The 22,926-nt window shown below is 43.8% G+C and overlaps 1 protein-coding gene across 1 annotated transcript; it reads left to right on the top strand.

The window, feature by feature from the left end:
- Positions 1–6,078: 6,078 nt before the first annotated feature.
- Positions 6,079–22,511, top strand: BPNT2 (3'(2'), 5'-bisphosphate nucleotidase 2). Its single transcript, XM_010970677.3, has 5 exons — positions 6,079–6,719; positions 13,110–13,272; positions 14,326–14,421; positions 20,119–20,280; positions 21,143–22,511. Exons 1-5 carry the CDS (start codon positions 6,333–6,335, stop codon positions 21,412–21,414), a joined length of 1,080 nt encoding a protein of 359 aa, XP_010968979.1. The 5' UTR covers positions 6,079–6,332; the 3' UTR covers positions 21,415–22,511.
- Positions 22,512–22,926: the final 415 nt, after the last annotated feature.

The following is a 22,926-nucleotide window of genomic DNA, read 5'->3' as shown; positions in this document are numbered from 1 at the left end:
TCATATCAAGTGAAAGGGGCTTGGGAAGAATTAAATGAGGCCATGTATGTGAGATGTCTAACCCTGAGGATGTAAAATACAGGACCAGTTAAATTTAGTCTGGAGTAAAAGATGACAGCAGAGGGGAGAGGAAAGGAAGTTGTTACAGCAGAGTTGCGCCAGAGGTTTAACTGCAGAATCTCATCTGATGTGGCAACAACCCTCTATGGTAATCATTATTAATCTCATATTACAGATGGGAGCCCCAGCTTCTGGATGCCTGGGAATTTGACCCAGGACAAGATATTTAAATTTTTTTTTTTTAACTTTTAACACTTATGCAATTTAGATGGTCCTGGTTAAATAGTCCTTATTCAACTGAAGTGTGTTGACCAACGTGGTGGGTGTGAAATCGGGAATATGAGCTTTCTATTGTGGGACTGCCCTGGGAGCTTCCCAGGTCCCACTGCCAGATCTTTATAGCCCGTGGTGCATCCAGCTGTGCCTGGGTCGCTGTGTCCTCTCCACAGCTGGGTAAATGCTCATGGGGACAGACTGTATGCTCAGAAATGGCCCCATTTTTTAGAGCTCCCTTGCAATGTGATATCATGGCACTTTCTTCCACTAACACTCCCTCAGTGGTACCCAGCATGAGGCAAACACAACTTGTCTTGGGTGTAGACCTCCCAAGGCAGAGGAGGGAGACATCCTGATGAGGAAGGTGAAAGTTACCTGGATGGGGCTGGGATGTTGACAACCATGAGATTTATATGACCTAAGCTCATAAACCATGGAAGCCCTGGTAAGGGATTCAGAGTCCCCTGTAATTCTAACCCTTGATTCTACTTCGCAGTCTGTAAATCCTTCTGAGCCCTAGGGATGAAAAAGAAGATAAAAGAGAATTCCCATATTATCCCCAAGCGAACTCTGGAGTGGGCAGAGCAGTCAAACCACTTAGACCTGAAGACTTCCATGATGCAGCGTAATGCCCAGGGACCATCTGCGGGAAAACAAGTACGAGTAGAGTGTGACAACACATAGAAAGAGAACTGCACTCCTCTGCGTGTGTTACATCCAGCAGCTGGGGGAATTAAAGACAATTCACTTTAATGATGAAGTGTTTGGATCAATGCAGTATTAGAAAACAGGCGGTGTTAATGCCGCTCCCTCAGTTGCAGAAAGAGTTTTCTAAACTGACCAATAAAATAATCAGGGGCTCTGGGGAAATATGTTCTCCAGGAATTTGTAGTAAAAAAGCTACCGACATCTCAGGCAGGGCTTAGCACGTAAAGTTTTGATCATTTGCAGTTCACTGGGAGTCTAGTAGCTCTTTAGGGCAGAGGCTTTGTCAGCAATGACACAGGGATTCAGGCTGATTTTACCTGAGACTATATCTTCTCGATGGTGGCCAACGCCATCAACATGGAAGGGAGAGTGGGAGCTGGGGAAGGCCCAGGGATTTTCAGACATCTGGCGGCCAGGAGGTGGCATAGCTCACTTCTTCCCGTATCCCGCTTGCCAGAACCAGCTCATGACACCATCGCAACTGCAAAGGAGAACGGAAATGGAAGACTGGTCCTGAGTGTGTGATAAGCATTAAATGTCTGTGCTGTAACAATTTCATAGGTTAGAGAAAGCCAGAAGAAATATTCTTCCATAAGAGAGTGACATTGGGTAATATTAGACTTGGGTACGTAGCCCCCATATTCTGTGCAACACCAGATTAAACAGGGATACAGAAGAAAAGAAGATGGCGCTGTTCACATAACAGTAGTAGAATTACAGCCTTTTAATAGCTTCTCTCTAAGCTCAGTTACATCCATTGATATCGCCTATTATAAATGATAAATTTTATTGGTTTTCCTAATTGCTTTTATTCTATGTGGAAAGGTTTAACAGTCATCAAGGCTGATTATAAATGTACTTCTTAATGTTTGAATCCAATTCAAGCATGAAGTGGGGTTTATGATATTTCTACAACAAATCTCATTAATAAGTGATTGTTTATTCCATCCAACATTCTTGTTTTCCCTGTTAGGTTTAATTAAAAACCCATTTGAACCACAATCATAGCCTTCCTAGTGCCATATGTCAAAAGCACTGCGCTCCAGATTGCCTCCTCCTCCCATCACAACACTCCACTCTTCCTCAGAGGCACTCCAGAATTCAGGGGGAGGATTCAAGGAGCTCATTCATCAATTCATGTTTAATCAAACCTTTATAATATTGAACACAGCATTGTAAACTGACTGTAAAAATAAAAGACTGGGGAAACAGACTCTTTTAACACCTTGGTGGTTACAATGCAAGAAGATCCAACCCCACTGGAGAAGAATTTAGCAACGTCTGGCAAAATCATATGTGCACTTACCCTCTGACACAACAATTCCAGTTTTAGACATGTATCTTAAAAATACTTGAGGAACACATGAAAAGGTATAGGCAACTGTGCTTTTGTTATTGTTGTTAGAAGACTATTTGTAAAATGCTGGAAACAATCCTAGTTTCCATCCTCAGGGAAAGGGGAGAAGAAATGGTAGTATGTTCACACAGCAGAGCAACAGAGCACGACTGTATGGTCACAGAATGGAGTCGTCCTCAAACGGACGGGGGAGAGCTCGCTGCGGAGTAGCCTCCAAGGTGCAAATGAAAAGGCAGCAGGGAATCGCTGTGCTGTCCACCAGGAACTAACACAGCATTGTAAGTGAGCTATACGTCAATAAAATAAATAAATAAAATAAAAATCTAAAAGGCAAGTTGCACAGCAGTGTGTAAAGTATGTTTCCTTTCATCTGAGAAATGGAATCCATTCTGGCTCATATTTTGAAAAATCAATTTTTAAAAACTAATAAAAACTGTTACTTGTTTGGAGGGAGAGAACAGAGTGATTGAGTCAGAGACAGGACTTCAGCTTCTTACACTGTCCCTTGTTTTATATTTTTGACTTTGGAACCATGTAAATGTAAACAAAAACTTTATTCCAAATGGGGGGAAAAATCTCTAAATATTGAAAGTCAAAATAAACTGAACAGTATATCAAATCCTTAGTTTAATGTCACAGGGAAAAATGATACGTCACTTTAAAACAGTAATTTGCCTCTAAAGTCCAGCCCTAGTAGGGTAAGTGGGATACATTCTAAGGACGAGAAGAACGGAGAGAAATCTTAAAACCGCGTTCAGTGGTCCTACTGCGATAAGTGTCCAATGGTAAAGTACCCAGGCTCTTCCTGTCTTCCCTTCCTCCAGGCCAAAGACGCTGGCTTTTATCCTCAGGTCTGTTCTTCAGGGATGTTCTTTTCAGTATCACTGGCTAGAACTAGGTTTAAGGCCACATTCTAGCTTTAAAGAAGCCTGGGGCAACAGAGAACAGAGTTACCGCAACTATTTAGATGAATCCTGAGCCATCACATCACATGGGGCTAGACCCACATCTATTTTCTCTCACAAAACCTTAGACTCTTCTAGGAAGGAAGAAAGAGGAAGTGCTGGAGATGGGTAATGCAGAGTTGGCCCCAGGGGGAAAGGCTGAGGGGAAGAGGGTCAGATGAATGCATTCTGAGGGCGTTGAGGGGGCTGCCTGCGGGGCACACACGTACAGCATCCGTGGGCCAAGTCAACCAAATGAAAGATTTTACTTCTAACCTCTGCCACACTTTTTATGAGTTGGATTATAATTATCTCTCCAAACCAGTCTCTGAAGATTCCTTAGTGTCATGTGTGTGCGTGCGCGCACACGTGTGAGTTTGCCCACCTAGATTGGAGAGGTCAGGTGTCTTGCCTAAGATCATACAGCCAGTAAGTGGTGGAGCCTGGGCTCCTACTCAGTCGGCACCAGAGCCAGACTTCAAAGATTCGTTTTACTGACTCTAAGATAAAGACCATCATACCTGGGATCCACTTTGCAACAGCAAACGCTGTGCTTTTCTTTTGTGTCTTTGTTCCCTCTTTTGCCTCAGCCTGAGAAGCACTTTCTGAACATCACGGCTTTGACTGAAGTTGGCCTTAACTGCTCCAGGTAGAACGCAAGCAGAGCATCTTCCCCAGTTCTTTAGGATGCATGCGTCTCCTCCTTTTTGGCCTCAGCCTTGCTGTGATTGATGTAGACAAGTGACTTCACTTTTAAATGCTGCCCTAGTTTTTTTTAGCCAGGTCCATCTCTGCAGGATCTCAGGCCACAAATCCAGCCAGACTGGGGCTTTTTATCACCTGCATGATTTATTCTCATTTGCCCTGTGCCCCTTCAAAAGGAATAGGGGGTCACCCATTTCCCCAGCTATCTGCATTCTAGTTTGACTAGAAGAAAAGTGGTCTTTTCTCCCTTGATGATTTTGTGTTTATTTCTACCTTTACAAGTCTGTGGGGGAGAATGAGCTTGCAGATTGCGCTAGACAGGAGTAGAAGGTATTTCTTGCTTTCTTAAAGTATCCCACCAGGACTGTGTTGTCGGGATGTGCAGTGTCACGGCTGAAATGCAGATGTCAGCTCTGTGCCCTGCTCTGCACAGTCTCCAGAGTCACAACAGCATGACACTCATACTGTTTCTTGACTTGGTTTATGGGTCTCTACTTCCTTCTTCCCTTCCTTCCAAAAAAAAAAAAAATCAGCTTTTAAGGTATAATTTATATATAATAAAATTCATTAATTTTAAGAATTTGACAAACTTATGGTTACCAGTGGTTAAAGGGGGTGGGAAAGGATAAATTGGGAATTTGAAAATTGCACCTCTTAGGGAGTGATGGAAATTTTAGCTGTCTTGATTGTGGTGGTGGTTTCATGGGTATCTATCTACATCTATCAAAATTCAGCCAAGTGTACATCTGAAATATGTGTAGTTTACTATACAGGAGCCATACCACAATAAAGGTGTATTTTTTTTAAAAAAAGAACTTGATTTGCTGAATTTGGACAAATGTACAGAGTCAGGTAACCACTCCGACAGTCATAGTATGGAACACTTGGGTCACCTCAGGTGTTCCCTCCGGGCTTCTTGCAGTCAACCTCCTCTTCTTAGCCCCGCCCCTGGATGTGAGCAATTAAAAAGAGCATGGCCCTATAAATGCCCCCTAGGGCTTCTGGTTCTTTACAGTAATGGCATTTTGCTGGTCATTTCCTAACTGAGATCATGGAGAACCAGGAATCATGGAAATCTGTCTACTGTTTGCCCACTTATTCTGAGCCACCAGCTGGACTCATCACTTCCCTTGCCTTGCCCCACGTATATCAAAGATAAGTTTGCTTCATGTTTCCAAAGCTATGTCCCTATGACATCTCATCAGAGGCTGAACGCGAAAGAGAAGCGCATTTAAAACCACATGGAGAACACTCTACCTCTACCTTGCTTCCTGTTACCTTTTGGCTAGATTTTGATAAGGTTTTGTGTCTGAGAAATGCTTATCCTTATTCTATAAACCCACAGGAATAGGAAGAGAAAAGAAGCCTCAGTGAAGAATCCAGGGCTTAGGCAATGGCTGTGTACTTGGAAGTGAAAGTCATTAATCAAGGTAAGTTCTTCACCTGCATAGAGGATGGTTCATTCTGGCAGGTGGAGGTAAAGGTAAAAATCTATACGTACAGAGTTAAATGCGTAAGCGTTTAGACGCGGCTGCCAAAGAATAAAGAGCCAGGAAAAGTCCTCCGTCTCCACCCAACTCCCTCTCTGCCTAGAAGAACCCAGAGAGGCGATTTAAAGTTACAGGTTCTGTCTACACACGTGCCTACAAAAAAAAGCAAACAGATTTCTCTTAAAAAGGCTTGTAACGTATTCCGTTCCTCAACAGTCTGAGTGATGGGAAGTCTACATTGTCACTGTGGCTCTATTTCAGCCATACCCTGTCGCTGACAGGGACATTTAATTTAAATTGCTACAAAGCATTCAGCATCCTTCCGTGCGGGGGAAGCAGCTCCGCCACATCCAGACCAGCGATGGTCTGCAAACCCAAACACCACCAAGAGGACCGACGGCGGCAGCGCGGACCCCCGCCTCCCTGAGAGCCAAGCCGGTAGCCCCGCCCCCAGGCCGCTCCGCCCTGGGAGGAGCCCCGGTCGCCCCGCCCCGCCCCGCCCCCCGCGTGACCCGGATACACACCCGCGCTCCCCTTTCACCTCCCGGCCGTTGGCTAACGTGGAAGCGAGACCTGCTGGCCGGCTGGGGAGCCGGGAGCGCGCTGCCCGGGGAGCTGGGCGCGAGGAACGGCGGCGGGGCCTTCTCGGCGCGGCTCGGCCTTTCCCGGGAGGGAGCGATGGGGCGCGCGGGCGCCGGGCAGCGGGCGCCGGTGTAGTCCGCGCGGCGCCTGGCCCGGGAGCGCGGGGAGGCCTGTGCGGGCCGCCGCCCCGAGCGCCCGGCCTGCCGCGCCATGGCCCCCATGGGCATCCGCCTGTCCCCGCTGGGGGTGGCCGTGTTCTGCCTGCTGGGGCTCGGCGTGCTCTACCACCTCTACTCGGGCTTCCTGGCCGGCCGCTTCAGCCTCTTCGGCCTGGCCGGCGAGCCGGGCGGCGGTGTGGCCGGGCCCGCGGCCTCGGCCGACGGGGGCACCGTGGACCTGCGCGAGATGCTGGCCGTGTCGGTGCTGGCGGCCGTGCGCGGCGGCGACGAAGTGCGGCGCGTCCGCGAGAGCAACGTCCTCCACGAGAAGTCCAAGGGGAAGACGCGCGAGGGGGCCGACGACAAGATGACCAGCGGGGACGTGCTGTCCAACCGCAAGATGTTCTACCTGCTCAAGACCGCCTTCCCCAACGTGCAGGTGGGTGCCGCGAGCGCCGGGCCGGGGGCGCTGAGGCTCCGCAGCGTGGGAGCCGGGGTCCCGGGGCCTTGACGCCTCGAACAGCCCCAGATGGTAGGGCTCTGGCTCCCATTTTAAAGATTTGGAGACTGAGACACCCAGGTTTAGGTGCTCAAGGTCATACAAAGAGTTCCCGGAAGAGCTGGGTGAGGTTGCCGGTCCTCTGACCCTGGGCGCCTGCCCTTATGGCTCATCCCCTGGTGTGCGTGCCCTCTTGGTACCTGGGATCTGCAGCTCTGGGTCTGAGTGGGCCCTGATACCAAAAGGATGAGAAAGTTAACTTCACTCCCTGCTGCAAGCTTTTTTGTAAAATGAAGGGGTTGAACCAGAACTCTCAAGGCCCTCTTGCCTTCTTTGGTCTAAGTGCTGGAAGGGTCGTGGCTGTGAAATACACTTATCCTGGTGGACCTGCCGGGAGCCAGCTGGTGGCCAGGACTGTGAGCAGGCCTGCTGTGGAGCTGGTAGTATTTAGTGCGCGGGGCTTCGGTGGTGTGCTCCGTCCTGGATAACTTAAGCTCCGATCTTCTCAGGACCCTGGTCATAGTGTGTATTTGGGGGGCCCTTCAAGGAAGTGTTGGAAGTATATTTCCCAGCAACTTTATTACAGCCATCTGTCCCATATTTACTCCGAAGAATAAGAATTGAGGAAGACTTGCTTTTTCCTTGGGTAGGTTTCTAGGGAAATCCATACATTTTGTTATTAATACTATTAAAAGTCATCATTTCAGTGCAGCTGCTGCTGAATGAATAAAGCTTTCTGAAAGGTATTACAATTCCAGAGGAGTAGCTTAACAGAGTGGCAGTACTTTATAAGTGTATGTCCTGACTCACCTAACAGTAGATTTTGGCGACGGGGAAGAAAAATTGTTGCCAGTGGAATTGTATTAATTAGATAAACAGTGAAATGTAAACTGCGGCTTTTTTGGAAGGTATCTGACCTTTTACTGTTGTTCTTGTAAGACTTAAAGTATTGTAGTTGCAGAATTACGTGTCTTGTGTAACCCTCTCTCCAGTCTACCCTACTATTGTTTTGGCTTGCTTTCTTTTTCTTTCTTTGTCTCTTTTTTTTCTTACTGTCTTTTTCTTTTTTTTTTTTTCCTTTTTAAAAATTTTTTTGCAGTGGGAAGGAACTTTGGCTCTCATGTCATGAGCTGCTGGATACCAGATGTAATTGACACGATAATTCTCAAACAAAACAGAACATCTCAGGTTTTTCTTTTGCCCTGCTATGCCTTATCATCACAAATAATACTTCTTTTGCATTTGCATCTAAACATAAGATGTGCTTGTAAAATATCTTTCTCATTTCTCCAAAGCATGTATTTGTCCTTAAGAGTTTGGAAAAACGGGAGTTTCAGAGAAGTTGCTATATGATAATTATAACAGTAATAATAGTAATCATTTATTGACTGTATTTTAGGTGCCCAGATCCTGGCTACAGGGGACTTTCATTAATCCTCACAGCAACTTTAAGAAGTGAATTTTATTCCCACTTTACAGATGGGAAACCTGAAGCTCATGACACTCCATTCCACAGTTTGTATGAACTACTTCCAAGGAGGCCACTTAAAACAAAATTTATAGTAGAAGCTTAAAAGCAAAAATAGTGAAATATAGCAGCAGAGTTGAATTTTTGCAAAAGGCAAAGACTAGAGGCCAGATGTTGTAGCCATCTAAGTCGAGACTCAGCCCTACATTCTTTCCCTTTTTCTTTCCTCCTCCAACACCCAGAAGTACAGTCTTAAATGTCTGGTGATTTTGAAGCCTCACCTGAAATTTTTTGATAAGGATCTTAAGTCAGATCCCACTCAGTTTACGTCCTGATGGAAAACTGGCACTGAGAAGCCGCAGGTGCGCCTTTCTTTGCCCCGGTGCCCCGGTGCCCTGGTGCCCTGTGCACATGGAGAGAGGCCTCTTTCTCCCACGACATTCCCTAGAGTCAGAGGCTTGAGCTCTCCTGTCTCATGTTTGCTCAGTAAAAGGATGCTCCAGGTATCACGCTAGAGTACTCAGCTGGGGACAGGCCCTCCCCCCAGGGACATTGGGCAATGTCTGAAGATTTTTGGTTGTCACAGCTGGGGGCAGAATGCCATTGGCATCTAGTAGGTCTAGGGTGGACATGCCATAATGCACAGGACAGTCCCCCATAATGAATTATCTGGCCCTATTTGTCAGTTGGTGCCCAAGCTGGAAACCCCAGCTCTAGAGAAGTGCATGTTATCCTAAGATAACTCAAGTTCAGCCTAAGATCTCTGGATTCCCTTTTGTCTTCAGCCTTTCTCGTGTTTGAAATCTTGGGAGCATCCTCAGGGCAGCCTTTCTTCTTTTCCTACACTTTTTCATGCCCAGAAATCGCAATGATCGATTTCATTGTGTGAAGATAATAGTAATGACAGCCATTTGTATGACACTGTCTCATTATATCCTTGTGGATAATGATGAAAATGAAGGCTGAAGACAGTTATTTTTGGAGTGAATTGGCAGCCACAGAACAGACAGATTTAGATTTATAGTTTTGATTTAACTTACAAGGAACTCTCTTTTTGAGGGGCTCCTGTCCTGGGCTTGTTACAAGTTCTTGACAGTGATTTATTTGAAGATAAAAGCATGATACTCCAAGCTGGTGGGAGTGTTGGGTCCTGCGCCTTCCTTCATTTCTAGGGTGAGAGTGAAGTTCCTCTCTCAACAGAAATACTCACTGGAAAAGTTTGAGAAGTGCTAACATAGTGCAAAGAACACCTGGCTTAACGTCTTGTCCAGGCACCAGGCTGGGTGATCCTGACCAGTCACTCAGCTTCTCTGAGCTACAGTTTCTTCTGTAAAATTGAGATAACTAGCAATTTAATAATTAGTGCAGGCATAAGCATTTCAGACAGATAAAAAATAAATTCAAAGGAGCAGGCCTAACAGTAGTACTGTAGTAAATTCAAGTACCCTGATGAATTTGGATAAGATGCACATTGGAGACTTACTGTAGAAGAAATTAGGAAGGGAGACACGGGCTGGATCATATGCTAGTCTCAGAGAAGTTTGGGCCCGATCTTTAGTTCACTCCTGGAGTACTAAAAGAAAGCCAGGTTTCCCTGACTTTTCTTGACACCTGCAATATGCTGTGCTTGGTTTGAGCTTTGGACCTTTGGAGGTGAGTGGGGCCAGTTAGGACGTTGTTGAAGTAGACTTTGTGAGAGAGGAGGACTCCAGCTCAGGCAGTGGGGAAGCTGTACTCAGCTTGTTTTACTAGCTAACTTTTATTTAGTCCTCAGTGAGTGGCAAGCACTGAATTAAGCTTTTTATTACCATTATTAATTTACTCTTGACAACATAGGAGGTTAAGTACCGTTGCCACCATTTTGCCGATAAATAAATTGAGGCTTGGAGAGGCTAAGTAGTTTGCCAAAGGTTACACAGCTAGAAAATCATCTTGGGCTCACAGAGATTCATTTAATGGCCTAGGAATGATCTCAGGTCTGCCTCATTCTGTGTATAAGGCAGTATAGGAGGTGTAACTAAAGTGTGCTCTTGACTACAGGTTTTCAAAGGTTGGATGGGCGCAGGGTGTAGATGCTTGGAGAGTGGTTGGGAGGGGTTAGAGCAGTTAGGAGACTTTCTCAAATGAGAGCTAATACATTTCAATTCATAGAACTTGTTATGGTTGTAGAGAAGATATGTGTAAATAAGAGAGAATTTCTAGGGATGTGTGTCAAAAATGGCTCCTGTTTCTGGCTTTCACAGTTGGTGTTTTTCTGGTGCTGAAGGGCAGCGGAGGATGCCAAGTACAAGAAGGCACATTGTGAGTGCCACCTTAGACTTGCCGAGTTAGAGGTGCCTCAGATATGTCCGAGGGGCTTACTGAGCAGGTAGTTGACTATATGGGTCTGAAGAGACATCTGAGTTGGAAATATAAATGTGTGAGTCGTCAGTGTCGCGACATTAATTGAGCAGTCCAGCTGTGGACAGGATTGCTTAGGGAGAGAGCACAGTGTGAAAGGGGAGATCAGGGCCTGGGACCAAGGATAACAAAAACTGAAAATGATCATTTAATAAGAATATTAACAGCCAGCTTTTGTTAAGTGCTTCATCTGTGTTAAGCACTGTACGGTTTGTCTTGCCTCTTCTGTTTCATTGATTCACCCAGAGAACCCTATTAAGAAGATATATTTGTCACCTACTTTTAGCAGTAAGGTAACTGCAGCTCAGAAAGATCAAGTGACTAGCCTAGGTGAGTCACATACCCAGAAAGAGGAGGAGCTGGAATCTAACCCAGGCACTCTGGTGATGGATACACACTCTTAATCATGGTTCTGTATGCAGGTCATTGGTAAACTGAGGGTTTGCTTGGTGGCTTGATGGGAAGGAAACAAAATTGAAAATTGAAAAGAGACAGGAGGTAAAGAAATAGAAACATTGAATCAAGACAAGTCTTTCAAGAAATTGTGCTTCTGAGGAGCTTGGCTAGAGTGTTGTGTGGGACTAAGAGAAGGTTCTGTGGATGTTTGTTTCATATGTTTGTGTTAGTGTCTGTGAGCCTCTCGAGCGTGTTTAATTACTTGTAGGGGTATATTGGACAGGTAGTAGTTGACTCTGAAAGTGTAGGGAGAAGACAGCGAGAGAGCAGTGTGTATCCATTTAGAAAACAGTTCTTGAATGCCTGCTGAAGGCACAGCGTGAGGCATTATATCCAAAAACTTACTGGGATGTAAGGATTTATGGAGAAAAGCAGTAAACAAAATCTTCTTACGGCATTAACCAAAGCCTGTCTGACCCCAAAGTAACTGAACTGTTACAGATAGGATTAGTTGTATTTTAGGGTGTTGATTTCTTACTCTTCAAGTTCCTGGTGAGGACTGAGTCAGATAGGCAGTAGTTGTGCGAGTAGATTGAGTGGAAAGTATCACAGGGAAGAAATGAAACTCCACTGATGAAGAATCATGTTGTCAGTCAGGAAGCACTTATTTAGCACCCACTGTGCCAGGCACTGGTTTGGGCAGTGGGGATAGAACTATAGTAGTGAAGGACACCACCCTTGAACTCACAGAACTTATGTTCTAGTGGGTCAGGATAGATAGTAAACATGTAAACAAGTACGTTGATTTCAGATACTAGTAAGGGTTTTGAAGAAGAGTAAGTAAGACCTTGTGGGAAAAGTGATGGGGGCGGGGCCTCTCCAAGGCACTGTCACAGGGGCTGAGAACTGGATGATAAGAGGCAGACAGACCGTCAGGCTGAGATCTGGGGAGTGTGTGAGCAGAAGAGTACAGGTACAGAGGCCCTGAGGCCAAGGGGTAAGAAGAATACAGGTAAGTCTGGAATGGAGTAAATAAGGGCGAAAATAGAGAAAGAACTGGAAGCAGATCATCTAGGACTTACCTTGTAGATGGTGGTAAGGAGTCTGGGTTTCATTTCTGTGTAATGAGAAACCATTGGAAGGTTTTAAGCATAGGGTGACATGATCTGATTTAGGATGATGGCAGGTTGCTGGATTGGGAAGGGAAGCTTCATAAAGGCAATAATTGGTCTGTTTTGTTTGTTATATCTCATTACCCAAACAGTTTAGAATGCGCATTTTAAATACAGCTTTGTCAATTACACTTCAGTGAAGCTGAGGGAGAAGGCCAAAATACACCACCAGTGCCACAGCCTTAATTGTTCTAGCATCAAAATGAGTCTTGATTTCTGGTAAGGAAAGTCACCCTGCCATGACTGATAGATAGACAGTTGGATGGATGGATAGATGGATAGATAGATAGATAAATTTTTTCCCCTTTCCCCAAAATGACTTGCTCTGTTCCCAAGAAGGGATTAGGAAAAAAAAATCCTGTAGGGATTTTGATTGGAGTTACTTTAAATCTGTAGTTACAGATGGGAGAATCGACATCTTTATCATTTTTTTAAGTCATATTGTTTTTAAGGCGTATTATTTAAGTCCAAGTCCATTGTCACTTTTCTCTTTCTAACTCTCATAGTTATTTGTGTTTGGTTCAGTGTTCCAAAATATAGTCAGTCTGTTTTCACAATTTTAGATCTGTTATTTTTCCTAAATATCATTAAACTTTAAATAGCTTATTTCTTTGATGTTTAGTTTCTCTATATTTCTCTATATTTGGATTCTCTGTCTTGCTTACAAAACATGCCAAGCTTGAATATTAAATTGGAAAGCACCAGAAGTTGATGTAGCTGGAGTTTCTTTTATAATGTATTTTCATTTTGCAATGAAATTCCTTAAAATAAAAATATTAATTTATCTACTTTCAGCTTATGTGATTTTGTCTGAATTGTTTTTGTCTTTTGTGTTTTTTCTAGGCAGTGATATTTTCTTTAAAATTTTTTAACTGTCAACTGTCTTTGGTGCAGATAAATACTGAGGAGCATGTAGATGCAGCTGATCAGGAGGTTATCCTGTGGGACCGTAAGATCCCCGAGGACATCCTGAAGGAAGTGGCCGCTCCTCAGGAAGTGCCAGCAGAGAGTGTCACTGTCTGGATCGACCCGCTTGATGCTACACAGGAATATACGGGTAACTTTAAAGTGAAAATTGATCTCAAACTTCAGATTGCCATTATGTCTCAGAGAACCAGAAGAGGGCGGGTGGTACATACACAGTGGTAAATGTTTTACCATCCTGACACGACTTTTCCAGTTAGGTTTTAAGACAGAGCGCTGGATTAAAGCAGCGCATATGAGACTTCCAGAGTGCGTCGTGTATTCTGTACCGTCCCGCCCCCCGTGTTATGGCTTGCTCCTCCCCGTGGTAGAGGCTCACTGCCTCGCTGGTTCTTTAGCGAAGGGAAGTTTCTAGCAGTCACACAACAAAATGGTTCTTATTGGACACCTGTTTATTGAAGTGTTTGTTTATATATTGAGGTATGTGTTTTTGAGGTATTTATTTACATAGCCAGAATATAATACTCACTTGTGATTTTAGGAATTTATGTTTATTGCATAATTATCTATTCTTGGAATTCAAAATAATGAATCCTGTGCACCCAGAGAGCAAGGAAATAGCAGAACAGAGAATTCCTTCCCCCACCTCCTGCCTCTACTCTTTCTACCCTGTCCCAGCTCCCATTTCGTCTCCGTCGGTCCTCTCCCAGGCCTTGTTTCTTGCCCGGGGATGGGCAATTTCTGTTTCCCTTTGTTCTCCTGGCATGTTTGTAAAAGTTGATTGCTTAGGTAGTCGACCTTCTAGATGGCAAGTTCTCTGAATGTGGGGACTTCTGCTTTTGCACCTTTGTATTCTAGAGCTTAAAGCACTGAATTTGACCCAAAATAGACACTCAGTACGGAATTACTTGACAAACAAGGAGAAGACACTAAATGTGTGTATCTAAGAGTAACTGAAATTAAAAAACAATATGTTGCAGGAACAGATAACAGAAATATGGAATATTGAGAGGTTTGTTTATAAAGTTTTTCTTAGACTGAAATTGGCTTGATACATAACAGTGATAACATTTAGTTAGCACATGCCTTGTGCAGGGACTGTTCTAAGTGCTTGAAACTTGATTTTTAAATTCAACCCTGTAATTATTTTAATAATGATTTTGTTTGTTTGTTTGTTTTCTTACAGAGGATCTTCGAAAGTATGTCACTACTATGGTGTGTGTAGCTGTAAATGGGAAACCTGTGCTAGGAGTAATACATAAGCCATTCTCTGAATATACAGGTGAGAAACCTGCTAGAGCTGGAACAGGTACTGGTATGAGCAGCCATGCTGACAGTCTGAAGGAAATCTTCATAGTTTTAACTGGTAACTCCCATCGAAAACACCAGCTAGGATTCTGGCCCTTTGACTTCATTGTTCTTGTAAGACGATAAGTTCTTGGTGGTGACAGTATCCACTTTGCCAGTATTGAAAGCAGCCCTCATGACCAGGTATAGTGGGTTGAATAATGTCTCCTTCAAATTCACGTACATCCCTGTATTAGTTCCTGGAGCTACCATTAAAAGCCAAACAGTGTGTCTTTAAATAACAGATATATAGTCAGTCACAGTTGTTGGAGGCTAGAAGTCCAACATCAAGGTGTTGGCGGAGCCGTGCTGTCTGAAACCTACAGGGAAGAATCCTTCCTTTTTTTTCCCTTAGCTCCTGGCAGTTTGCCAGCGATCCATGGTATTCCTTGGCTGTAAATACTACACTCCAGTCTCTGCCCCTGTCATCTCATGGCCTTCTCCCTGTGTGTCTGTGTAAAGACACCAGTCATACTGGGTTAAGAGTCCAGCCTACTCCAGCATGACCTCCTCGTACCTAATTATATCTGCTAATAACTAATGGTCCTATTTTCAAATAAAGTCAGATTCTGATGTGCTGGGGGTTAGGACTTCGGCATATCTTTTGGGGGAACACAACTCAACCCATTAACAACCCAGAACTTCAGAGTGTGGCCTTCTTTGGAAATAAGGTCTTTGCAGACACAATTAAAGAAGTATTAACATGAGATCATTCCGGATTAGGGAGGGTCCTTAAACCAACGAGAGCTTCCTGTAAGAAACAGAGTACACAGTCACACGGATGTGAGAGGATGTGATGGTGGAGGCAGAGGCTGGAGTGCTGTGTGTGGGCCAGGGAACCCCAAGGACTGCTGGCGGCCTCAGGAAGCTAGGAGGGAGGCACGGATCGGCTTCTCCCTTGGAGCTTCCAGAAGGAACAAACCCTGCCAGCATCGTGATTTTGGACTTGCTGGCCTCCAGCAAGTGAGAAAGGAAGTATTTCTTACTGTAAGCCGCTGCATTTGTGGTGATGTGTTGTGGTGCCCTCGGAAGCTGACACACCAGGCATCCATGTGGTTTTATCATTCACTCCAGCCTTATCCACTGTGTCTCATCGGTGTGGCTGACACTGCATAAAATGCTGTCTGTCAAGTGGGGAGAAATGCAGACAAGGTTAATTTTTTATTACTCTAGATTTATTTGCTTTGCAGAATAACCTTGTACCCACATTCTAGCTGCTCTGAGATAGGCTAAACGTATGTATGAGTATTTGCTCTGCATTTCAAAACCAGATCTACTTTGTGCTATCTGACCTTTTAACTCCTTTTCATAATTCAGGTTGTTTTTTCAGTTGACAGAGGAGTTGCAGAAGCTGTATGCCATTGTCGTGGTAGTGTGCCTTAAGGTTAATCATGTAGTTGCTTGATGGGCGATGGCCCGCTTTCACATATGTCCTTTAATCCTTACTGAATTAGGATGCAGATCAGACTTACTTAAGCTGCTGTGATATATGCACCAGAACACAGGAGGTTGAACAAGACAGTGTATTTCTCTCTTCTCTAACAGCCTATATGTAAGCAGACCAGGGTGGCCAGGGCAGTTCCCTGGTACCAGATTCTCACGAATTGCTGTTCTGCTGTACCAAAATTTGTTGCCCTCGTCTGCACGACTGAGGGCGGCTCCCCGCTCCGTCCCCTCCCCACCAGTGGAGGGGCTGAAAGGGGGTCATGGAGGGCATTTCCCACCAAGGGTTGACCTGGAAGTTGCACGCATCACTTCAGCTCACATCCCATTGGTCAAAACGTAGCCAGAACCCAGATGCTAAGGAAGCTAAGAAACGTAGTCTTGTATTTTCAGTGGCCAGCCAAGCTCAAATGCAGGGGTTCTGCTGCTCGGGACAGCAGGGACAGTGGATGTTGCGACGTAACTTGGCAGTACCGCTACACCTGATGCAGCTCCTGTTAGTGCCCTGCTTACAGGGAGAACGTGACTCAGGAATCTGATACATGCCCCAAAGTCATCCAGGTACAGCAGAGGCGGTGGCCGCCCCGGCAGTTTTGTGCAGGTGCTGTATCACCCCGCTATCATAACGATGACTCCGTGGTTCCTACCACTTCTACCCTGGGTACCAACTTGCAATATGCTTATCTCGTTTGAACCTTTTGATAACTCTGTGTGACAAAGACAAATATCTCATTTCAGCCTCAAAATAACCCTGGAAAGAATATAAACTAGGAATTACAGTGACTTTCTTTTAATGAAAAAGAGAAAACAGGCAGGTAAAGGTTAAAGTACAGGGCTTGAGTCTTGAAGTCCTCTCTCCTTTTGACAGTGTCCTTCATGCCTGTTTCTGTCAGGGAAGACTGCCTTTAGCTGCATATAAAATAAATCTGATTACAGTGGTTAAACAAGTAAGGGCTTTATTTTTCTCACCTAGTAAGACGGCGAAAGGGTGGGGCGATTCAGTGGCTTTATGATACTATTAAATACCTGACTCCTCTTTTTGCTTTTTTTCTTAGAAGGTGGCATTTTGTTTGCATGCTTACAAAGATGGGTGCTTCTGGTTACCATGGCTTGATTTTAGGCAGGAAGAAAGGGGGAAGAAGAGGAACAAAAGATCTTAGATGTTCTTTGTGTCAGGAAAGAGTAACTGGAAGCCTTCTGCTTCATGGCACCGTCCAGATGTCACGTGGCACACTTAGCTGCATAGCGAGCCTGCGGCTCTGAAGAGAATGAGAGCTGGGGTAAAGACAATGCAGAGGAAACTGGTATCAGAGAGGCAGACAGAGTCCCATTCTTTAGGCCCTGATCTCCACATCTGTTCATGTTGGAGGGAAGAATGGGTATAATAAAGTGCCCGTTGTTAAAACCTTTGTTCCATAAGAACTTGAATTTCCCCCCATAGACTTACTTCCTTGAAAATAAAGAAGCCAGAAGTCTCTAACTTAGGAACTTTAGTGTGCTCCAAAAATGTCACTATGTTAGTGATAAAATGCCCTGGACTTCAGTGACGCAGCTGACCTGCCCAGCGTGCGGAACGTAAGGTGCTTGCTGGTCGGCAGACACTCAGAAGAGTCAGTACATCCTTAATTAGATGTGGGTCGACCCTCCCTTCCCGGGTCCAAGGTTGGTTTGGCTTGTGCCCTCTTTTGGGACTGTTGTTTTCAGATCCAAACTGCATATTGGTGTTGGCAGAGTACAGACTGTCAAGTATTGTTTGTTTACCAGAATTTAGCGTCACTCGACTAGAATGGGCTAGGTATTACTGTTGGCAGCAGTTAGAAAAAAGCGGATCAGAATTCTGTCAGACTTAATTAGAATTAATTCATCAGTGAACATCTTCAGAGCAAGAGATACTTGAATAGTATATCTTTTAGTGAAGTAGTGCGTGAACGTAGAAGTAAATGTAGTGTGTCCACTCAGTGGAGATATGTAGCTATTAAAGTTGCTATAATGTCTGAAGTCTTTCTAACAAAGTACAAGCACTTTTTATTTTCTACTGGACTTTTTTTTTAATGTGTCTTATAGATAAAAATAAACACATTCTGTTGTTCTTTTAGCTTATCACAATTATCTCACCATCATCATCATTTATGTTTATTTAAGCACCTATTGTATTTTTTAAAGTGTTTGAAATAATTTTGTCCATATAAATGTTATGACTGAATTTATTGAGTTTATATGGCATGAAATGTGGTTTTTTTAAATACTAAATTAGCAATTCTTATCTCAACTTACTCTGGCACTCTTCTGTCGAGGTGTGCTTCCTTTATTCTCTTAGACAATACTGACCTCTAGAGATACAACATGGTAAATTCACTTCTTAATAAAACTTTTTTGATCATTTCTAAAAAGAATTTTAAAGGGTTTTTTTGTTTCTCATTTCTTATTTTACTTTTATTATGAATACTTTTTAGATATAATGAATTTTCATATACTCCCTCTAGATTTAACAGATGACAACATTTCTGCATGTTTGCTTTGATCTGTTTGCTTGTTTATTCACTTGCCTGTGGGCTCTAAAGGAAACCACAAGGATCGTGGCACTTACCCCTGCGTGCTTCAGTGTGCGTCTCTAAGAGGACAAGGACGGTGCTATTAATGTCGTCATAAATGAACAGTTTCCCATAATTGATCCAATATTCACGTTTCTTTTCTTTTCTGTGTAAGTAGCTTGGTCTTTCTGCCTGGAAGTCCAGAGAACCTTACCTGTAGAGTCTCCTGGTGGAGAGGCAGAAGTCTACATATTATGTCTCAGTGTGGACATTTAGGGCCTCTTAATTTGAAGGACATTTTCTTAAATCATAATTTTAAAGATTAGTTCTGTTTCATCATTTTGTTTCCTGTTTCTGGACTCCTAATGTGTGTATGTTGACTCTTCTTCCACTGGCTTCCACATGGGTCACTTTTACTCTGGTCCCTTTTGTTCATGTGTTTCATTTATTTTTTGCTTTTCTCACTGCTTTCTGTGCTTTTGGACAACTGTTGTAGGTAGGGGTGTTTGTGTGTGTTCTCCTTGGTGCTGTGTGTGGTTTTTGGAAAGTAGTGTGAGAAGAGTCTGAGAGACTGTTGTCCACTTGGGGAACTCAGAAACCCAGACTCTGTTATAACAGTTTTAAAAAATTTTTTTCTGAAGCCAGGAGTAAGTGAAAATGCAGCTGCCTTCATGGCTAGCCCCGTGGACTGTATTTTATCCCATGGGGAGTGACTACTGGAACAGCAGTCTAATTGGAGTAATTCCAAGTCCGTTTGTTTTCGTGTGTAGTTTGGTCGTCAGTAAAGAGAACTTCCAAACCAAGAAGAACATTGCAAGCCATCTCTGGGACCTCCTCACCTTCTAAAGAGTTTCTCTTCTGTTTTGAAATCTGGTACTTTTTATACTTTCCGATACAGTAGGTTTGTAAACCGAACTCCCTTACCTCTTTAACTGTTTAATGTTTATAAAGCTCCTTAGGAGTTTGAGCCAATTTGCCAGTAATTGAAACCGTGAATATTTCAGAAGAAGAAGTATAGAAGAAAACTAGGTTTAAATTTTGAATTATGCAGAGTAATCAGTCGTGCTCATGTCCTGGTTGCCGCGGGTTGGGCTGTGCGGGAGGCGGACCCTGGGGCGGGGGTTGGCGTGCAGGACGCTTACTGGGTTACTAGAGAGCGCCTCTGGGTGTTTGTTTTGGAGGGAGGAGGTAGTGAGGTTTGTTTGTTTGTTTATTGGAGGGGATGGAACCCAGGACCTTGTGCATGCTAAGCATGCGCTCTGCCACTGAGCTGTAGGCCAGTGCTCTTGGGACTGGATTCGTGGACGGGAGGGAAGGCGGAGGGAGCAGCTGAGTGGCAGTGCGGTCCCCGTGCAGACTCGGAGCCCCCCTGCAGGGCGCGCTGGAGCTGGGGGTTCTTAAGCCAAGTGTTTAACGGGCAACTGTTTGTGGCCGGACAGGACTGCGCACCCTTTTTTCAGTTTTGCCTTAATATGTGCCTATAAAATCAATACGCATACTACTCCTGTGCGCAGGAGAACACGCAGCTGTGCTTTCTGCTTTGGAGAAACACGCAAGTCATTCTTTGGAAAAGGATTTTTTTCAGTCACTCTTGGTACTTTTAAGTTCTAGTTTTAAGAGCTTCAGTGCCTTTACTGGCTGTTGTATTTGCTTTCCAGCTTGGGCGATGGTAGATGGTGGGTCAAATGTGAAAGCACGCACTTCTTACAACGAGAAGACCCCGAGGATCGTCGTGTCTCGCTCGCATTCTGGAATGGTGAAACAGGTGGCTTCTCAGACTTTTGGAAACCAGACCACAATCATCCCGGCTGGCGGTGCTGGTGCGTTGCCCCTCCCCTGGGGTGCCTGTCCAGTGTCCCTGGCATGGCCAGGGCCGGGTCAGGAAGCGGCTTTGGGTGCCCCTTGCTTGGGAAGAAAGTGAGACTGGACCGTGGGCTTTCAAGGCAAGCGTGGCCTCCTACTTGGCCGTCTCCAGAGTGGGATTCCAGTCCCAGGGCCTGCTTGGTAGAAACAGCCTCACAGTGGTGATTTCTGTTCCTCTGATACTACAGAAGCCATTCCTGCGTTGATGGCTGGAATATAGATATATATGATCTGCTTTCAAAGTAACTGTACTGCGTCAGGTCGGTTAGGACAGGTGAGGTCCAAAATTCCCAGAACGAGCAGGATAAACTAGATTTTAGACCTGGTTTCTTCTGGGTTTGTTTTGTATAATTTATTTATTTTTTATATTCTGCCTCTTTATAAAAAGGACTTAAGGTAGCATTATTTTGTGCTCTCTTTTTTCGGATCCAGCCTTCATAGACGCTCGAGGAAGCCTGTGGGTGTTTAGCTTCAGTATCGTGTTCCATAGGAAACGACTCACACTGAATGTGTCATCCCACGGAAAGCAGCCACAGAGTAGATTTAAATTCGAAAAATTATAGACGAGCATTTGTTTATACTTGAGAATAGCTTAGTAAGTTACTTTTAAGTATTTTTTTGCTCATTTGGGTTTAATATCTATATTATTACTTTTTTAAAAAAAACTATTTTTAAATAATTTTAGACTTAGCAATTGCAAAGATAGTACAGAGAGCTCCTGCATACCCTGTGCTGTTGTTTTAACAATGTACTAAAAGCAGTACGCTCCTTTCTTTAAATCTTTCAAACTGCAACCTAAATTCTGTGCTTGTCTTGTAGGTTATAAAGTTTTAGCACTCCTGGATGTGCCTGACAAGAGTCAAGAGAAGGCTGATCTGTATATCCATGTGACATATATCAAAAAGTGGGACATATGTGCTGGCAATGCCATCTTAAAAGCCCTTGGGGGGCATATGACCACCCTGAATGGGGAGGAGATCAGCTACACCGGCTCCGACGGCATTGAAGGGGGGCTCCTTGCCAGCATCAGGATGAACCACCAGGCCCTGGTCAGAAAACTCCCAGACCTGGAGAAGACAGGACATAAATGAGCAAAGCTGACTGCCGCTCGCAGCTCCTGCAGGGCCGGCTGGTCAGCCTGACACGCTGGAGGCTTCGGAGCATCAGTGCAGACTCTGCATGGTTAAGGCCACCCCAAACTTCTTACAGTATTTATGAAGCATCAGAGACGTCCTTCCCCTGCGAGGGGATGCAGGATCAGGCGAAATGGGTCGCTTCGTGTCTCAAGTATTGTCTTTATTTTTGAGACTATTTTCGTACAATTGTCATACACAACGCGCATATATATATATATTTGTGAATTAAAAAGTATAGCTGAGTCTACATTGTTGTGAGTCACCATTTTCACACAACATCATGAATCTTCACTATTTGTTAGTACTTTCATATAGAATTGGGCTGAAGAAAGGATTGATTTTATGTAGATGTTTGATATTACTTTACAATGATTTCTCATTGAAAATAAAAATATTGGGGGTTTTTACCCCTAATTCAGATGGAAAGCACAAGAAGCTACACGTTCATTAATATGCAACAAATGCTCTACTTACCTGTTACTGAATACTTCTTATGGATTAAAATAGAGAAAAACTTAAATTGCTTTTCTTTCTTCGAAATTTTAATAACAGGTTCACCAGCTAGTAGAGAATATAGATACACGATGGTTGCATTGTAATTGTAATTTCTGTGTGTGTTCTGTTTTTATAAAGGAAAGTGTGTCTGTACCCACTGCCTCACTGTTTCTGCCATCTCGCTGACGACTCATTTGCCCCAAGGACTGTGCATGGTTCCATCCTCTCCCTCTTGACCAATGTTTAGTCTTTAACTTGTAAGGTTTGGGTTACGGTTTCAGGGTTAGCATTAAATTTTGGTAATTTTCTCATTAGGGATAAAATATGCTGTAAGGCATTATAAAAATGTAAATGATTCTATTATTAACTGAAAGTTACTTGACATTACATGAATTGAGCTAGCTTCCGTTTTTTTTCAAAAGCTTTGTTTTAGTGCTTTTAAAAAAAATTGCTGGGTTTGTATATAGAGATTCTCTCCTCAAGAATGAGTTATAGTTGTTTTTGCCATGGTTGCTTTTACCATTAATAAATGGGTCTAACCTAACCAAACTTTCAAAGTAGTGACTTTTGAGATACTTTATATTTTCCCTTCAAATTAAAAAAATGAAGGTTGAAGTTACTTTTTGATTATTTTTTCCTGTTCAAGTGTGCGGAATCTGGCAGGAAGCAAGGTTGTGCCATGTTCACTGTGTCACTGTAATTGGAACCTTGCCTTGTGAGCTTCCATTGGGACGTCTGATGTCTCTCAGTGTGACATCTGGAAACTTCATGTGAACAACAGCATTATTTCGTACGACTTTGCTCTTCTTGTATTCCATAACACACCGATAAGGAGAGGGATTTCTTACGGTTTCATGGTTTCTTTTCTATTCTTTTTTCTCTGAAGTTTTTAACCCTCTGTTAAATTTCCATTTATTTTCCTATTTCGGAAGTAAAACAGACCAAAGAATGAGCGTTCCCCGCGCTGGTGGA

Source organism: Camelus bactrianus, chromosome 29, assembly GCF_048773025.1.
Source record: "Camelus bactrianus isolate YW-2024 breed Bactrian camel chromosome 29, ASM4877302v1, whole genome shotgun sequence".
NCBI classification, from domain to species: Eukaryota; Metazoa; Chordata; class Mammalia; order Artiodactyla; family Camelidae; genus Camelus; species Camelus bactrianus.
The sequence above is the reverse complement of the archived record's forward strand: the minus strand, read 5'-3'. Positions and strand labels throughout refer to the sequence as shown.